The following is a 19,326-nucleotide window of genomic DNA, read 5'->3' on the forward strand; positions in this document are numbered from 1 at the left end:
TCTGTGTCTGTCTGTCTATCATTTTGTCATTCTGTGTATTGATCATTCTCTTTCAATCGACTGTTCTGTCAGTTGTTCATTTCTTTGATCGACTGTTCTGTCTATAAATTGATCACTCTTTCAATCAATTGTTCTATCTATCTAGACAGAATGGGGTAATGATGCCACATGGCTGCGCAACAGTGCTGTAAACATTCTTTCTACATCTCTCTCTTTCTCCTCCTCCTCTCCCGCCTGCACTTAGACTAGCACACTGTGTCATTCCCTCTCTCAGTTCTCTCCTCCTCCCACCTTGAGCTTCACGGCGCTTTGACTGGCCCAACACTCATTGGATGAGCTTGAGGGGAGAACAGCCTTCAAACATAGACGTGCATCACATTAAACCCGCACCTTTCGTTTTATTTTGTCAAATTAAAAAGTCGAGTTTTGTAGATGCAAATGTGAGCGTGGTTTTTACTTTGATTTCACTTTTTGTTGTGACATCGCGCGCATACTGAATCAAATCTACACCCAGATTTTGCCCATCTTCTCCAGTCGGGACAAGAGCAAGGAGAAGAGGACATGTTCAACAGTTTTTAATTAAAGAAGCCTCAATACTCATTAACAAAGTTTCCAAGAAATTCACAGGCGCACCAGGAAAGGGAAAGATTTCCTCTTTGCGAATCCCGTTTCCTCAGCACATTCGGAGAAAGAGGGGAGCTTGAGAAATCATGCTGGTTTCTGTGGAGAGGGTCACGATACTAAAGTTTCGCTCCTGTAAGTTGGATGAGTCGGTTTGAGCTGTAAAAATCAACGTGTTTTCTCTGAGAGAACAGGAGTTTGTCGCCGCATTCACGAGACACTGATTTTAATTTTTGGAGGAAGGCTAGGATTGCAGAGGGATTATAACACCAAATGACGACCTGATCTGTGGTAAAATATTAATTGAACAATTTTTACTGTTTTTGACTGTTAAATGATGTTTTATATCAAAAGTGTGTTGTAATATATTAGGTTGAAGGGTTGAAGTGAGAGCGGGCTCTTGCGTCCCCGTCGACTACGCCGTTGGTCTGTAGCATATACACTTGCGTCACGTTTAAGAAGTTCAACGGGTTTTTTTTTTCAGCTTTGCGTTTTAAGACGTGTAAAATGAAAATAGTTAAGCTAAACTTTCAGTAACGCGTCTCCAGACCCCCTGGTTCAGTTTCATTTGTTTGCGCTCCGTCCAGATGTCGTTGAACGCCAGAACGCGTCATATGCAACATTACATAGCGTAGTCTACTCAATTATGAAAAATATATTTGTCACACTTTATTTTAAGGTCCAATTCTAGCTATTATCAAACGATTAACTACGACGTTTGCCTCAAAAAAAATAAATGTGTTGCTTATTAATAGTTAGTAAGGTAGTTGTTAAGTTTATGTATTGGGTAGGATTAGGGATGTAGAATATGGTCATGCAGAATATGTGCTTTATGTATACTAATAAACAGCCAATATGTTAATAATTGGCGTGCTAATAAGCAACTAGTTAAGAGTGAGAATTGGTATACTAAAGTGTAATAAAGTGTTATCAAATATATAGGCTACAGTATAGGCTATATTTGATACGTGTACTCCTAAAATATATGTCTATTTTTTTCCTAGCAAAGCCATTAAAGAACCATTATGGGTTTCCCAAAGAACTTTTCATGAAACAGTTTTTAAGAGAAGCATTTTTTTCTTAGCATGAAGAACCTTTTAATTATCGGAAGAATCTTTTTTCCACTGAAGAACCTCTGCTTATTGTTGTAGATGTTTTTAGTTGTACACAATTTTCTCGTTTAATTTCTGTCACAAGTAACTTTGTGAATGAAGGACATTTTCAGTTCTGCTGAAAGTATGTCTCAAGTGTGTCTCTGTCTTGATGTTTTCAGAATCTTAGTCCTTCCCATCCATTTTGAGAATGGAAGTGTTCCTGATGGGGCCGCTGAGGCTCACTCTTCTAGTTCTGCTGAGCGGTGTGTCATTTGGAGTGGTTGAACTGGAGCCCCTCGCTCAAAACCAGCCTCAGTCTCTCAGTTCCCATCCACCTCAACAGAACATCACCCTGGCAGTCATCCTGCCTCTACACAACACTGAGTACCCCTGGGCATGGCCCCGGGTCGGCCCTGCCTTGCACTGGGCCCTGGACAAGGTGAACTCTGACCCCAACCTGCTGCCAGGCTACCATCTACAACTGGTTTTCAACAGCAGCGAAAACAAGGAAGGAGTGTGTTCGGATTCAGTGGCTCCTCTCGTGGCCGTGGACCTGAAGTTTTCATATAACCCCTGGGCTTTCATCGGGCCGGGATGTGACTACTCGTCCTCACCGGTGGCCCGTTTCACCACACATTGGGAGGTTCCGATGATCACGGGTGGAGCGAGAGCACTAGGTTTCAATTTGTACTCATCCATCACCAACATCGGCCCCACGCACAAGAAGCTGGGCGAGTTTGTGGTCAGGATGCACCGGCATTTCGGGTGGCACAAACACGCCCTGCTCATGTTTAGCGATAATAAGAACGACGACCGGCCGTGCTACTTTGCCGTGGAGGGGCCGTACACACAGATGCGCGAGGACAACATCACGGCAGATGACATGGTGTTTAATGAGGATGATGAACCCGTCCGTTATGAAGTGCTTCTCCGGGACATCAGCCAGAAAGCCCGTGGTAAGTGTGACATGCGATGGGGTGAGAAAACGATGTCAAGTACTAATGGCAGGCTGATGTTAGATGTCACATTTGTCAAATGAAAAAGCTCTTGCTCACATTGTCAGGCTGTCATTGGTTTGAAGAACCGATCTAATTTTTTTTGGCTTGGACTTGTTACGTGTTGTCATTTATTGTAGCACATTCCACAAAAAAAACAACTATGTTCACACAGCAGCGTAATACAGTTGCCAATCCCATTTGGAACGATACACACCCTTGTGAAAAAGAAGTGTGCTTAATTGTACTGAATTCGCACTTGGAGTGTACTTTGAATCTTAAAAGTATATTTTTATATAATTTATTTATTATTTATTATAATATAGTATTATTGAAGTAAAAGGCCACTTAAAGAGAGTACACTTTCATGCACTTTGTAGTAATATCAAATTAAAAGTTTATTTTAAAGTACATTTAAAATTTTAATAAACTTTTGGCATGCTTTAAAGAAGTACACTTATTTTGATGTGTTGACTAACATACTAAAGCACATGTAAAGTACTTGATTATAGTTGTAACTGTAGTGTGTTATTTGATATTAAATTTAATGTAAATAACTTTAAATGTACTAAATTGCTGCTTCATCATTACAAATATGTAATTACAAAATATATAATCAAAGAAGTAATCTAAAAAGACAAAAGAAGTAATTATTAAATTACATATAAATATGTACAACACTGGCTACCAGAAATCGCTTACTCTGCCTTTAAGACTTACTTCAGTGGGTCAAAAACACTCTTAAGTTTACTTAATCGCATTTAATATAAATGTACACTATAATAAATTCTTATTTATAACATACAGTTAAGTGTCTAAAAACATTACAGTCAGTTTATTTCCATAATAATCGCATTTAATATAAATGTACACTATAATAAATTCTTATTTATAACATACAGTTAAGTGTCTAAAAACATTACAGTCAGTTTATTCTTTTAAAGTTATTTCCATAATAAGTACTGTTTTTAAAAGTATGATAAAGCGTTTTTTTCACAAGGGTATGGTTGTGTTTGATTACGAAAGAAACTTGAATTATAATCAGACTCAGTACTATAGTAATATAAAGTCACAGCTGATTTTTGAGAGGAAGTTCAGTTAATATGTGTATGAAAAGACCTGCTGTCGTCACATCATTGATATGCAGTACATGTTACATAAATCTGGCTATATCATTCCTGCCTGTCACTAATGTGAGTGCTATAAACCGCTCAGGTTATGAAAAATGTAAATATTGTGAGGCTGGGGAGTTTGGAAAGAGTTGGAACCAGTATTTTGAAATGCCAAACAGAATCAAATCCGTGAAGACGATAAGTTTTGTTATTTGCTACAGGTATATGGTTTTCTTTCTCTGTGGTTACATGCATTATTCATGAGTTAGAGAAGAGGATTGTCTCTGATGCCTGTCTATGCAGACGTCATTTGATCCATTCTTGTCACCCTTTAAATATACGGGACGATTTGAGAGTCACACCTGGTATAAAAATGGAATATGGTTGTCAGTCTTAAACATTAGCTAAGTTTACATGCAACCGAATAATCCATTAGTAATGGGATTGATGGCTCAATTGGATTGAAAATACACCTCACTCAATAGATCAGAATAAAATTTCAATAGGATTGGAAAGGGTGGTGCAGACCTGAAGTAATGTGATCAATAGGAACGAATTTAAGCACATAAACGCTTGAATTTGACAGTTTTCTCAATCGAATTCAAACCTACCTTCTGTACGTGTGGAGTGATGTGTATGTTTTCATACGTTTTATGTCTTATGAACCTGTGTATGTTTATGTAAGTCTTATGTGTTACAAACTGGTAAATGGTGACTGAATACTTACTAAATATTTGCTTAAAAAGCTCTTTTGATGTATATGTCAGCTCCGGTAACATTCACTTTATCTGGTTGTGAACATGGCAACTGCGCTTATGTTGAGGTTTTGTTTAGAATACATGAACTGCAAACAAACATGTGAATCTGATTGCGAAAGTTCAGAATATGAAATCAGATTGGATTCATTCAGATTGAGGAAAATGAGTGCATGTAAACATAACTATTGACTCTATGAACACAGCCGATTTGTTCAATTGTAAAAAAAAAAAAAAAAAAAATTCAAGCAGTAGCATTTTTTTCTGTGGTTGGAAGGGTAGGGTGGTTACAAAATACAACATTAAAATAATTGTACAGATGTGAAAATATAATAAACTAAAAAAATACTGCATTCATTTGATATTTCAGCGGTAGAATATGACAAATTACAATTACAAAAGTACACCTATTACATCCTATAACAATGTGTGCTTAGATAAGAAAAGAAGAAGAACATTAAATTTGATTGCTAATGCAAATATTGACAGAAATGTGACTGGCAGGTTTATAATGAGAGCCTATAGACTTTTATTAAGTGCAGATTTATTACTCAGGTCTGTCTGTGAGCTGCCACCGGTCCCGCACAGGTGAACAGAAACAGGAAGCAGAAGCCCCTCGAGCTCATCTGTGCCTGAGGCTGAGAAATGAGTTCACGCAAGCACAGCTCTGGAAACAATTAACTCAGAAGAGATGCACTCTACCTCGTCCCCTCGTCCCCGTGCCCTTATTCCCAGGGTCTGACAAAAACAACTGAGCATTTCATAAAAATTTGTACGGGCAATAAAATCCTGAGAATATGAAAATTGGAGAGAGACACACTCCAAAATTGGGAGAGACAGAGATATACTGAAATGTCGAGAGGGGAAAGAGTACAAACGGAATAATTTTGAGAAAATTACTGGCTCACTGTTGGCTTCACACACCAGGAGACATAAGAGTCAAGGTCGTCTCCTCTTCAGGGACAGAATAAAAAGAACTGTCAGACAGGTGGAGATTGATAGATGCAGAGAGTTAAAGAGCTGAGAGAATAGATGAGTGTTTGTCCCCTCGCTCTTATTCTGCTGTTTTTGTAGTTAATGAAGCAAAATTGATTCACTGATGCGTAGTGATTCAGAACTGATCCATACGAATTTTTAGTTATTGTTAATTATTTTTTAAAAAGCACATGTAGGACAAAGCATTATGAATAAGTGATGTGTACAGCAGTCTAAAGGCGGCACACACAATGCATCTGTAGGATCTGTTGCACATATTTATATCATTCAAAAGGTGCATTTAAACAACAAACAAACATACACTTGAGCCTTCAGATAAGTGTCACAGCCAATGACAAAAAGGCTGAATGGAGATGCACTTTACAACATCTTAAAGAAAACCACCAGCCAGTGTTGTGTGTCATGACCTCTATGTTTAAAGGAAGTATGTTTTTACGGGAAAATATATGAAACCTTTTTCTGCCACAGAATACAAAATAAATAAAATAAAAAGCTAATATAGAGCCAGATTGGTCTTATTGATATTCATGCAAAAGATATGTTGCACAAATGTAGCCGATTCAGTAATAAACTCAATTTTAAACATTCAAAACTTCTTGTGCACAGTTATATCTGTGAATTGTGTTCTGCATTTGTTTAAAAAAGATATGATAAAGTAATCTTTATCATACACTGTAAATTGCAATTTGTTAACGTTACTTGAAAAAATCTTGTAGACTTATTGCCATGTGAATTAAGTTTCAAATATGTGTGCATCATATCTTTTGCATGAATTATTAATGAGGCCAGTCTGTCTCCATATGGGAATTGTGATATTAACTTAATTATATCTTTATTTGTTGCCGTTCCTATGATTATAAATATCACAATTTTGATTTACCTCACAATCCTGACTTTTTTCCTTCCTTGCCTTGAGTTTATATCTCGCAATTTCAACTTCTTTCTCTGATTTGTGGTTTTGTGCCACACTTATCACTTTTTTCCTCTAAATTGTGGGTTTATAACTATCACGATCCGTTGGAGCATGGGATCGAGGAAACGAGGAGACGTAGAGATTTTCCAAAACGAGAGTCTTTAATTATCCAACAGGAGACACAGAACACAAAGATGACGTTCACAGACATTCAATACCAGACAAAGAACTCAAAACAGGAAACACTTTAAATACACAAGACTAGAGGATGGGATGACGAGGAACACCTGGATCTAATGTAATAATGTAAATTAACATTAAATTGCACATGAGGGAAAACTGGGTCATGGAAAGCACGTGGGGAGCAAAAACACAACACAGACAGTCCAGAAACCTGACAATAACACACAATTCAGAATTTTTAATGCAGTGTGACTTTATATCTTAGCATATGTATCGCACTGCGAAATTCACACTACGATATAGTGTCCGATTTGTGTATTATGAACTCATCATTTTTGAAAAAAAAAAAAGTCTTAATTGCAAGATGTCATTCCAGAATTGTGAGATCTAAACTCACACACATAGTGTGTACTATTTAGGATGGATAGTATGTGAAATTTGGATGCAATCTAAGACAAGTCCATAGCTGCGTTTACCCAGACTGCATGTCTTGCCCCAAGTGCCAGTAGATTCAGCGAATGCTTTTCCTATCTTGCAGCATGTACCCGAGAAATAACTGCAGTGTGTCTGAATATTGACTCCCTATCTGTGTGAGTAATTGCTGTCTAGAGCTATAGCAGAGGGGTGAAAGAACTGTGAGTGTGAACGGTCTTTAGCTGGGGCGTTCTGTGCTCAGACGGGGTCTAAATCTTCAGCTGCTGTGCAGGCGATTAAACGGGTTCAGACATTAGAGGAGAGGCTTGTTAGATGGCATCCTTTAATTAGGCTCTCCATTCCTTGATCTCAAAGTCACACACACACAAATGCATGTGAACATGCATTCGGACACAATCACACTCACATTTTCTGCATTCAGCTGGAGTCAACAACTCATTGTTCAACTGTTGCATGTAGTATCATGAAAATATGTCAGGATATGGGGACATACAGTAAACGATATTCTGATTAAATACAAACATTGAAGTATTAAATCAGTATTTTATTTTTTAAATTGGAATAAATTTTTTTTTAACTAATTAACTGTGAATAAGACATTCCTGCAACCTCACTCACATGTGCAAATACAGATGTTGGCTATTTAGCACAATTCTAAAAATATATACTCACTGTGCTCAAGATTTAGCAAAGATTGACAAGCAGTCACTGGTTTAAATAATGGAATCAGCCCATTGGTATTTCCACATGAACAGAATCCCTTGTGACTTTTGTTCTTCTTGGCTGTGGTTTATGGTTTTATTTTGGCTTGTATGACTCCTGTTACTTTTATTGACCTTGTCATCCTGCCATTTCTCTTTTTGAGCATGCAATCAATCAATTTGCAGGCTTAGCTGGCACGGGGGTGGGGGTGCATTTGAGAAGGATACTTGCAAATGTCCTGCGGCTTTGTCCTCATCCACTGAAACTAATACTGGTGTTACGGCTACACGGGAGATTGTTTGACTTTTATATAGTGATTTTAACCCAAATCATGCTGTGTGTTCTCTGTGCGTGCATATATAGACTTAAATGCATACCCATATGTATTCAGTTTTATTACAACACAGTAATAAGCTGCATTATTTTCTTAAATAGCAATATTTGTACTTGTATATTTTAAAACAGTTTCAGAGTGATGATGCAAACTAAGTTAAAAATAATAATTATTAAAATAATAATTATTTGAAAAACTTGTATAATGTAATACTTTTTTATTATTATCAGTACTAGTAGTAGTAGTATCAGTATTATTATTATTATTATATAGTACCTTTCATAAATGCAATGCAAGTCAAAGTGATTCATAGGTAAGAATATAATAACATTTTAGACATTTCAGTAAATACATTAATATCATATTGAAATGGATAAAAACAATAAGCAAAAAAAGAAGAAAAAATAAAATAAAAAATTTTAATAGATAAAAAAAATAAGGTTAAATTTTAGAAGTTACTAGAAATAATTTACTGGGTCTCCTTGGAGGAGCCAGGTGGGGACCCAGAATACAGCCAGGTTGAAGGACCATGGTGGAGTCGAGGGAGGAGCAATGGTGGAGAATTTGCTAACGAAACCAGTGGGATGACAGATGAAGACAGAGCCGATGGAGGTGGAGACCCAGACGGAGTCGAGGAGACGGACCCGGGGTGACACCAGAGGCCTGGAGGGCCAAGACAGAACCGCAGGCTCGCTGGACCGAGGTGGAGATGGGGGCTTGGCAGACCAGAGCGGAGCCGGTGGGACTAGGGACCAAGGCAAAGCCATAAGGAAGGAGGAACCCGGCGGAGCCAGTGGGATGGAGGGACGAGGCACATTTATTATTATCAGTACTAGTAGTAGTAGTATCAGTATTATTATTATTATTATATAGTACCTTTCATAAATGCAATGCAAGTCAAAGTGATTCATAGGTAAGAATATAATAACATTTTAGACATTTCAGTAAATACATTAATATCATACTGAAATGGATAAAAACAATAAGCAAAAAAAGAAGAAAAAATAAAATAAAAAATTTTAATAGATAAAAAAAATAAGTTAAATTTTAGAAGTTACTAGAAATAATTTACTGGGTCTCCTTGGAGGAGCCAGGTGGGGACCCAGAATACAGCCAGGTTGAAGGACCATGGTGGAGTCGAGGGAGGAGCAATGGTGGAGAATTTGCTAACGAAACCAGTGGGATGACAGATGAAGACAGAGCCGATGGAGGTGGAGACCCAGACGGAGTCGAGGAGACGGACCCGGGGTGACACCAGAGGCCTGGAGGGCCAAGACAGAACCGCAGGCTCGCTGGACCGAGGTGGAGATGGGGGCTTGGCAGACCAGAGCGGAGCCGGTGGGACTAGGGACCAAGGCAAAGCCATAAGGAAGGAGGAACCCGGCGGAGCCAGTGGGATGGAGGGACGAGGCACATCCACAGGAGTAGAGGACCATGGTGGAGGCAGGTCAACGACTGACCAAGGTGGAGCCGGAGGGACGAGGGACTACGGTGGAGTCCGAAGACTGATGGACTCCAGTGGAGCCGAGGAAGCGTGGAGACCAGGGGGAGCCAAAGGTTTGGAGGGCTGAGGTGGAATCCAGGGTTCAGAGGACTGAAGTGGAGCCAGGGGACCCTCTTGCCAAGGCGGAGCTGGAGCCCGGAAGACCTGAGGCAGATCCACACCACAGAATAGAGTTAGAGGAGGAGCCGAAGGGCTGAAGGAAAGCAATGGAGGCCAAGGAACTGGCTATCTTCAGAAGAGGAGGTGGGAGAGGAGACACAGCAGACTTGGAGATGGGTAGAACCTGCGGGGAAGGGATGGGATATTCAGTTTGTTACCACTATTAAAATAATATATTGTTACTCAGGCCTATTTTCTCAGCATTACAACGCCTGTTATGTGTGCCAATGTCACAGCACTGTTTTCATGACACTAGAGCGAATTTTCACAGGGATGAAGCCTTGTTGTTGTCTTTTTTGTGGCTTTCTGAGGTCTTGAAGGAGTAATATGCTAGGAGTATAGGAGCTTGGAGGTTTGGGTGCTGCTAAGCCTCATTGTGAGCATCAGTGCTCTGGCTGCTATGTAGGCGTCAAGCTAATTCAAACGGCATGCCTTTGTCCAAGAGCTGGATTACATCGTGAATTTGTGCCATTCGTGTCAGTGTTTACCCCCAGAGCGCTGTTTACTAAATCGAAGCTGCGATTTGTGTAGAAAGAGAGAGAATGAAAAAGAGAAATATGCCAGCATATAGTATCCTGAGGGAAGCTGTGGTCTTATCACCTATAATGGTGGAAATAGATCAGTCTCGTCATTGTAATTACGCACTAATGCTGCTCGCAAATGTAGTTTTTCTCACATTGCCACACATGATAGTAGCGGGAGCGTGACACAAATGCTTGTTTCCACATGGCAATATGGCTGGTTTTAGTGAAACAGAAAAGGTGAACAGTTACTTGCTAAGGTGTTTGAAGGGGTTGTCAGTGCATTGCTAAGTGGTTGCTACGTAGGACTTTCTGAGCCGTTGTCAGGTGGATTCTTTCTGGTCCAAGTCCAAAAAAGAAAAAAAAGAAAAACACCTTCAATTTCTTAATAATGTTTTGGTCATGCAAATCAGTTTCTTCTGCTTTGTTATAATAATAATAATAATTATTATTATTATTATTATTACCCATATGTATTCAGTTTAATAACAACACAGTAATAATCTGCCATTTTTACTTAAATAGCAATAAGCGCTGTTTACTAAATCGAAGCTGCGATTTGTGTAGAAAGAGAGAGAATGAAAAAGAGAAATATGCCAGCATATAGTATCCTGAGGGAAGCTGTGGTCTTATCACCTATAGATCAGGAAATAGATCAGTCTCGTCATTGTAATTACGCACTAATGCTGCTCGCAAATGTAGTTTTCTGGACCAAGTCCAAAAAAGAAAAACACCTTCAATTTCTTAATAATGTTTTGGTCATGCAAATCAGTTTCTTCTGCTTTGTTATAATAATAATAATAATTATTATTATTATTATTATTATTATTACCCATATGTATTCAGTTTAATAACAACACAGTAATAATCTGCCATTTTTACTTAAATAGCAATATTTTTACTTGTTTTAAAACATTTTCAGAGTGATGATACAAACAGATTAAAGTTTGTAAAAAGTTAATAGTTAATAGTAAAATAAAAGTTAATAGTAACAATAATACATAATAAAAATAAAAGTTAATAGTAACAATAATACATAATAATACATATTATTATTATTATCATTATTATGTTTTTTTCTGTTTTATTGTCAGGTGAAAATTAAGTTTATAAAAATATGATAATAATTAATAATAATAATATTAATAAAAATAGCAGTAAAAAAATGTTGTGCAAATCTGTTTTTCTGTTTCATCATTACATGAAAATTAAGTTTGATTGTTTAGAAAACTATAATAATTATATAAAAATAAAAGTTAATAGTAACAAAAATACATAATAATGCATATTATTATTATCATTATTATGTTTTTTTCTGTTTTATTGTCAGGTGAAAATTAAGTTTATAAAAATATGATAATAATTAATAATAATAATATTAATAAAAATAGCAGTAAAAAAATGTTGTGCAAATCTGTTTTTCTGTTTCATCATTACATGAAAATTAAGTTTGATTGTTTAGAAAACTATAATAATTATAATAATTATATAATTATAATGAAGTAAAGAAAGAAATAATAATAATAAAAATAATAGTTTTTCATCAAGTTAAGTCAATTGTTAAGACTATTATTATTTATGTAATTATCATTATTATAAGAAATGACAATAATGATACTAGTGATAATAATAATAATAATTGCCATGATCTTCTCCCAGTTCACCTGATGTTTTTTTTTTGTCATCAGGTGAAAAGCAGAAATTAATTAGAATTAGAAACCTATTATTATTATTATTATTATTATTATTATTAAACAGTAAAATGTATTATTATTATTATTGTTGTTGTTGTTAATAGCACCCTTGAAACATACAAATATGTTTATAAACATAAGAATATAAAAACATTATAGACAAATAAATAAATAACACGATAAAGAAAAGAAAAGAAAAAAATAATTTTTTTAAAGAAAAAGAAAATATTAAAAATGTAACTAGAAATTGTGAGCTTGGTTTAGTAAACACTAGTAGTGCTTCCAGTCATTACTGCTTCCAGACACTTTTTCGTGCACGTCTGTGTCTGGAGTTTCTGTTTAGGAATTACCTCAGAGATAAGCTGTGCTCCACATGGCACTTCAGCTGGACTAACACTTTCACAATCTCCTTGGCCGCCATGATCGAACGCCAATGAACAGGAACCAGGTTGTTTCCATAGCGACAAGGAGCATCTGTCCAAATGCACAAAGGCGAGTGGGCGTGACGAGACCTGTCACCTGTCGACTGAATCGTATGTTTTCATTTAATATGAACCAGAGCTGTCGGAAAAAGAAGCACACCGACCATACGCCCACACGCGAACCAAACAAACGGACACGCGTACATACTCATAGAGAGGTGCCACCCATCCACTCACAACAGGAACACTTCTACATGCCTCAATATACACACTGTTCACTATCAAGAAGGTAACAGGACAGCTGCAGCGTTATCGCAACACCAAATAAAACCATCGTTGCTTTTATCGCCAAGATCTTCTCAATGAATCACAAGGGTTTTTCCAACAAGTCATGCTTGATTGCAGATTCGAAGCACTGTATTTAAAGTGTCACAGAGCTGCCATAACTCTTTTCTCCACTTTAAGGGGAAAAGCATTCAGACCAAACCAGCTGCAGCATGATAAGTGTGAACTGACATTTCCAGATCTCACCCTCTGCACTGTAATTCATAAAGATTGTGTGGCTTTCATTGCCAGCTGGAGCGCTGAGCTCATGTCAGTCATTTAGACGCAGCTGCTGATGATGGCTTGGGTTGGATGGCGACTTTCAGCGGGATGATCCGAGCTTCACACTTAGAGGTGTTGATGCACTCATTGGCGTTCCTCAGACACATGTTCTTGCATCACACATGCTGCCCTTATATCTGATTTCACCTGATGTTTTTTTTTTGTCATCAGGTGAAAAGCAGAAATTAATTAGAATTAGAAACCTATTATTATTATTATTAAACAGTAAAATGTATTATTATTATTATTGTTGTTGTTGTTGTTGTTGTTGTTAATAGCACCCTTGAAACATACAAATATGTTTATAAACATAAGAATATAAAAACATTTTAGACAAATAAATAAATAACACGATAAAGAAAAGAAAAGAAAAAAAGAATTTTTTTAAAGAAAAAGAAAAAATTAAAATGTAACTAGAAATTGTGAGCTTGCTTTAGTAAACACTAGTAGTGCTTCCAGTCATTACTGCTTCCAGACACTTTTTCGTGCACGTCTGTGTCTGGAGTTTCTGTTTAGGAATTACCTCAGAGATAAGCTGTGCTCCACACGGCACTTCAGCTGGACTAACACTTTCACAATCTCCTTGGCCGCCATGATCGAACGCCAATGAACAGGAACCAGGTTGTTTCCATAGCGACAAGGAGCATCTGTCCAAATGCACAAAGGCGAGTGGGCGTGACGAGACCTGTCACCTGTCGACTGAATCGTATGTTTTCATTTAATATGAACCAGAGCTGTCGGAAAAAGAAGCACACCGACCATACGCCCACACGCGAACCAAACAAACGGACACGCGTACATACTCATAGAGAGGTGCCACCCATCCACTCACAACAGGAACACTTCTACATGCCTCAATATACACACTGTTCACTATCAAGAAGGTAACAGGACAGCTGCAGCGTTATCGCAACACCAAATAAAACCATCGTTGCTTTTATCGCCAAGATCTTCTCAATGAATCACAAGGGCTTTTCCAACAAGTCATGCTTGATTGCAGATTCGAAGCACTGTATTTAAAGTGTCACAGAGCTGCCATAACTCTTTTCTCCACTTTAAGGGGAAAAGCATTCAGACCAAACCAGCTGCAGCATGATAAGTGTGAACTGACATTTCCAGATCTCACCCTCTGCACTGTAATTCATAAAGATTGTGTGGCTTTCATTGCCAGCTGGAGCGCTGAGCTCATGTCAGTCATTTAGACGCAGCTGCTGATGATGGCTTGGGTTGGATGGCGACTTTCAGCGGGATGATCCGAGCTTCACACTTAGAGGTGTTGATGCACTCATTGGCGTTCCTCAGACACATGTTCTTGCATCACACATGCTGCCCTTATATCTGATAATTCATGTTGCATAAAGGTTAAAGGGAGCTGTCATCATCTGCTCATCCTGATGCCATTTGTGCCATTTTTTGTTAGTTTTTTTAAAGGCAGTCTTACAGATGCGGCATCCAAAAGCTTTTCAGGCTTTAATGACTTAGCAGGGAGCGTGTGTGCATGAAAGTACATCCTGAAACTGATTTCAGAGAAACCTCTGAGGCGGCATAGTAGTTCATTGACAGATAACAAAATAGAGAGAGCTTTGGTAAAAATTAAGCAAATATTTAATTACTACAATACTATTTTTCTCTCTAGAAATTACATCAAACGTGGAAAAAGTAAAAAAAAAAAAAATCTATTATTAAATAAAAAATTTACTTTTGCACACAAACTTAACACCGACCACAATTTTCAATGTTTATCTCAACTGTTGAACATACAGGATAGTGGGATATCATAGTATACATCTATGCTGCCTTCAACAATCAATCAGATGGAGGAGATATCTCATTAGACACTGTGACACAATCATTGGATTTGGAAGTGCCTTGCTTGCAGAGGCAGCATTTTTCAGCTTTCAGACTCAACCAGAATGGCCTGCTTGAATATGGATGGTGAGCGCAATTGTCAGTCCTTTAAATATTCTTCATTGAAAATCTTGCCTTTGGGCCTTGCTTTTCGAATTGGTTCATGCCTCTGCATATTGCACCTTGGAATGTTCACAAAACACAAGAGAACCAGTGTGCAATTTTTCTTTTCTGGTGTATGCATACGTTTTTGTGTGTGGGTTAACGATGCCAAGGCTTCTTTTTGAGCATCTGTTTTATAAGTCTGAACATTTAATATAGGCCACAATAGATGTAAACATGGTATTTGGCTATGATTTCATATATAGGAACCCAAATATGATACCAATCAAAAGTTTGGACACACCGTAGACAAAATCACTGAAGATTTAAAATCACTTGCTCCCTTTGTAATCATTGAAGTTGTCAATCACGTCAGTTCAGCTGGGGCTCAATGATTTCTACACTCTCGCGAAAACTCCCAAAATAATCAATGAAATGGTCTACACTGCACAATTAATCTCATTTACATTGTGTTTACACTTTGTTGGTTATTGTGAATAGATTTACAAGTGTGCAGAACTCAATAAGCTCATGCAAAACAAAATGCTCAATGTTTTAAAAAAAAAAGATATAAATATAAACCATTTGGGTACTAAATTGACCTGGTAGTTGTACTACTGGTACTGCAGATAGGCTGGTATGGTTACATTTTTAGAAATTGCATCAAGCTTTTTTGGACAAAAAAAGTTCATATTAGCAAAAAATTATTATTTTCAACCCTCTTCCTGTGCCTCTGTCCGAAATGATCAGTTTTAAGGGGCGGCTTCTTTAAGGCTTGTCAGTAATCAGCCACTGTTATGATTGGCTAACTCAATGAGAAAAGGTGTCAACGCCCCCTCGCTACTGCTTGTGTTTTGAACACATTATCTATATTAAACCATCATTTACAGAAACAGCATTATAAAAATCGTTTACTATAAGTTTCTTTGTGAACTCTCCATTAAACTGTGTCTCATTTACAAAACAATCTGCTGTCAAATGCTCCAAACTAACAAATAATCCTCTGTCACAATCCAGGACACCATTAAAAATAAACCACCCAGTTGTTCCTGACCCTGGGATCCTTCTGAAGTCTGTACAGAGATGCAAAAGATCTGTTTAAACTGGACATGTTAAAGCGAAAGCACTTTCAGTCTTCCATTTGTCCTGTTGTCAGGAGACTCTGTCAGTGCATGAACCCTGTAAGAAATTGAATGTGCATCTGTATACTGTATCCAATGTAGTAAGTGGCAGTGATTATAATGGCTTCTTTGATAATTGCTTTTAATGTGATTCTCGCGTCAGATGTAAGCAGGTGTCAGCCATTAAGCGAGTGAACACCAGTGGGTGGGGCCTATGGTGCGATGATGTATTCGCTGATGTCTTGCTCTGAAGGCGATCATATGCAAATAGATTTGCCCATGTGATGTCACACATCCCCCAATATCCAAATAAGCCATGTTTGGAGTTTAGTTAAATAAACACTTATATATATATATAAAACCAGGATATTGTACGCTCGCAAGATGTTTTAATGATACAAAGACCTCTTAATTGGCAAAAGATCAAGGAAAATTTGTTTTCTCATTTTAATGACTCACCTAAGTATCTGCTTGGAAATGAAGTACCGGTACTCATGACTAAAGAATGAGTAGGTGTATCCAAACAAACTTTAGCCTATAATCTTTGTCATTTATAACATCTGATAAGGATGTCCGTGACTCCTGTTTGGGGAGTCATCGGGCAAACAGCTTGCACTTTCAGTCATTTCCCATAAAAGAGCCCATCTGTTGCCTCCACGGACCCAGAAAGAGCGGATGTTAATTGTGCCCGGTTGTTGAAACAAGTAGAGTTTGTTACCCTTTTCCAACAGACGGGTTTGTAAACACAAGGTGACTGGCACATAAAAGCAGTCATTGTCATTTCTGGTCTGTGCCAAAAGCCCAAAGACCCATGGGAGGCTCACAGAAAGGAGAGGTGCCTTCTGTGCAAACAGACAATCTAGAGTTCCAGTCAGATCTGATTGGAGGTGTAATTCATCAGAGCCGCTTGCCCCTCTTGCCACCTGAGCACAGTCCTGGGTCAATGGCAAATTGCCTATTGCTTGTCTGGAATGTTCTGATTACCAAAAAGCTTCCGTAACAACAGTTTTAATGATTTTAGTCATCACAACATTTAGAATTAGGGTTGGGTACGAAAGTGCGCACAAAAATCCACCTCTCATATAGTGCACAAATACTGAACTTTTTGGCATTTTCTTGTGCTTCAACGGACAAATGCACATAATATCCTTGTAAACACAGTCTGTTTTGTCTAAAGTTAATGTAAACCGTTGAGAAAGAAAATGCACAACAGTATATTGGATCCATGAATTAGGTCTTAAAGTTACAGCAGCCAATTATACCTGCTGCTGTTTGTGTCATTAATGTTAATCAGAGAACAAAAAAAAGTTAATTACTCACTGATCTTGACTAGATAACTTGTAATTTCAAGTGTCAAAGCACTGTCATTTTTTCAGTGTTTCCTTTTTAATAAATTTGCAAAGTTGTGATAAATCCGATTTTTGCTTTGTCATTACGGTGAGTGGGGTGTAGATTTATGTGGGGAGAAAAAGTAATTTAAAGCAGTTTAACATAATAACGCAACATAAAATGTGAAAAAAATGAAGGGCTATGAAGACTTTCTGTAGGCACTGTAGTTTTTGCTGTGGTATTTTTGTTTAAACTATAGGCAAAAGTTCCTTGTGTAAGTGTTGTTTAGGCTGCTGATTTTTGTTTATGGTATTTAGCTGCAAAAGAATGTTCTGCAAAAAGACATAGAATAAATATGCTGGATGCCTAAATGTTTGAATTTTTATACCTTACTGTAATTGAAACTGGGAATCGTTAAGAATCTAAATCAATAATCAGAATCTAAATCACTAAAATTCAAATTTATATTCTCAGAAAAAAAGGTACAAAAGCTGTCACTAGGATGGTACCCTTTCAAAAGGCACTAATATGCTACTATATGGTACTAATTTGTATCTTTAAGGTACTAAAATGTGCCTTTTACGGGTAAATAAAGTACAAACGTGTACCTTTTAAAAGGGTACCATCCCAGTGACAGCTTTTGTACTTTTTTTTCAGAGTACAATATGAAAAATGGATACTCATTTTGATTTATTAAATATTGTATTTAACTGTGTTATTAAGTTATTAGTGTTTTTAACCAACTTTAAGAGAGTGTTAGATGTAGTGGCAAATGTTAATCTAAATGCAAAAATACCATTTGTGTAGTGTGCACAATAGCCAATAAAAAAATAAAAAACCTAACTAATGTAGTACCGATACATTGTGCATCCATATTAAAGAATCTGTTTAAATTTTATAGACTACAGTTAAAATGATGTAAAATGTAACATTTTCTGTGAAAGCATTTAGTCTGTTGATGTATTTCATCAAAAGTTTGAATTGAAATACATTTATGTATGAAGTCTCTGTCCATACATCTCTCTGTATGAATGTGAGCTTAGTTACTGATGTATGTTAATGATGTATGTATGATGCATGCTAGTCAAACATTGCTTAGCCACCCACCTAGCAGGTTTAATTAACTCAACGTTTCTGTTTTCCCTGAAAGCTTGAGGCTTTTCCGGTAAATGTCTTTGTGGATCATTAATTCTGACGGTCTGACACTGGACAGCTATTCATCACAGGCAGTAATGAATGACATTCCCAGAGCATTAGAGCATCAACCACCTTGAAGTCGGTGAGGAAGAGCGAGACAGCAGAGGACAGTGACAAAGGCAGAATGAATATGCTCTCTTACAGTAATACTGACACTCCTTGGCTACATGCTCACGTTCCTAACAGCCGGTTAAATATATCTCCTACATGCCTGGGCACGCTTGTCACAAAGCATTCTCTTTAATCAGGATCTGTCACAGGACTTTATTAAGTGTATGAAAACTGACATCTCAGCTGGTGAGGGATGAGAGGCATCGGTTTGGGCCAATTTTGCATTTTTATTTACTCTGAATTATGTAAGGCAGAACATTTCTCAAGAAATAGTATAAATCACACTAATATGTAAAATTTGTATTTAGGAATTAAGAATGTAAATGACTTGCTGCATCCAAAATTAAAATCTGAGTATTTTATTTGCCTACTGTTTTGTGAATACTGGGTATTTGGGCATAATACTTATCTGACATATATAGTCAAGTCAAGTCAAGTCAAGTTTATTTGTACAGCGCTTTTCACGATACAAATCATTGCAAAGCAACTTTACAGCAAATTAAGTTTCTACAATATTTAGTGGTAGCTTATCAGTGGTGACTGTCAATTAATGTACATATGGCAGAAATGTA

General features: G+C 37.2%; 1 protein-coding gene across 1 annotated transcript in view; it reads left to right on the plus strand.

Moving 5' to 3' along the window:
• Nucleotides 1-292: 292 nt before the first annotated feature.
• LOC107754786 (atrial natriuretic peptide receptor 1-like) overlaps nt 293-19,326 on the plus strand; it is a 102,094-nt gene continuing 83,060 nt past the window's right edge. Inside the window, exons 1-2 of the mRNA XM_016571373.1 lie at nt 293-912; nt 1,895-2,671. Of these exons, the coding sequence (XP_016426859.1) occupies nt 1,924-2,671 (748 nt within the window). The 5' untranslated portion in view covers nt 293-912; nt 1,895-1,923. The remainder of the gene's footprint in view (nt 913-1,894; nt 2,672-19,326) is intronic.

Source organism: Sinocyclocheilus rhinocerous, unplaced genomic scaffold, assembly GCF_001515625.1.
Source record: "Sinocyclocheilus rhinocerous isolate Xijiao unplaced genomic scaffold, SAMN03320098_v1.1 scaffold21, whole genome shotgun sequence".
Lineage (NCBI taxonomy): Eukaryota > Metazoa > Chordata > Actinopteri > Cypriniformes > Cyprinidae > Sinocyclocheilus > Sinocyclocheilus rhinocerous.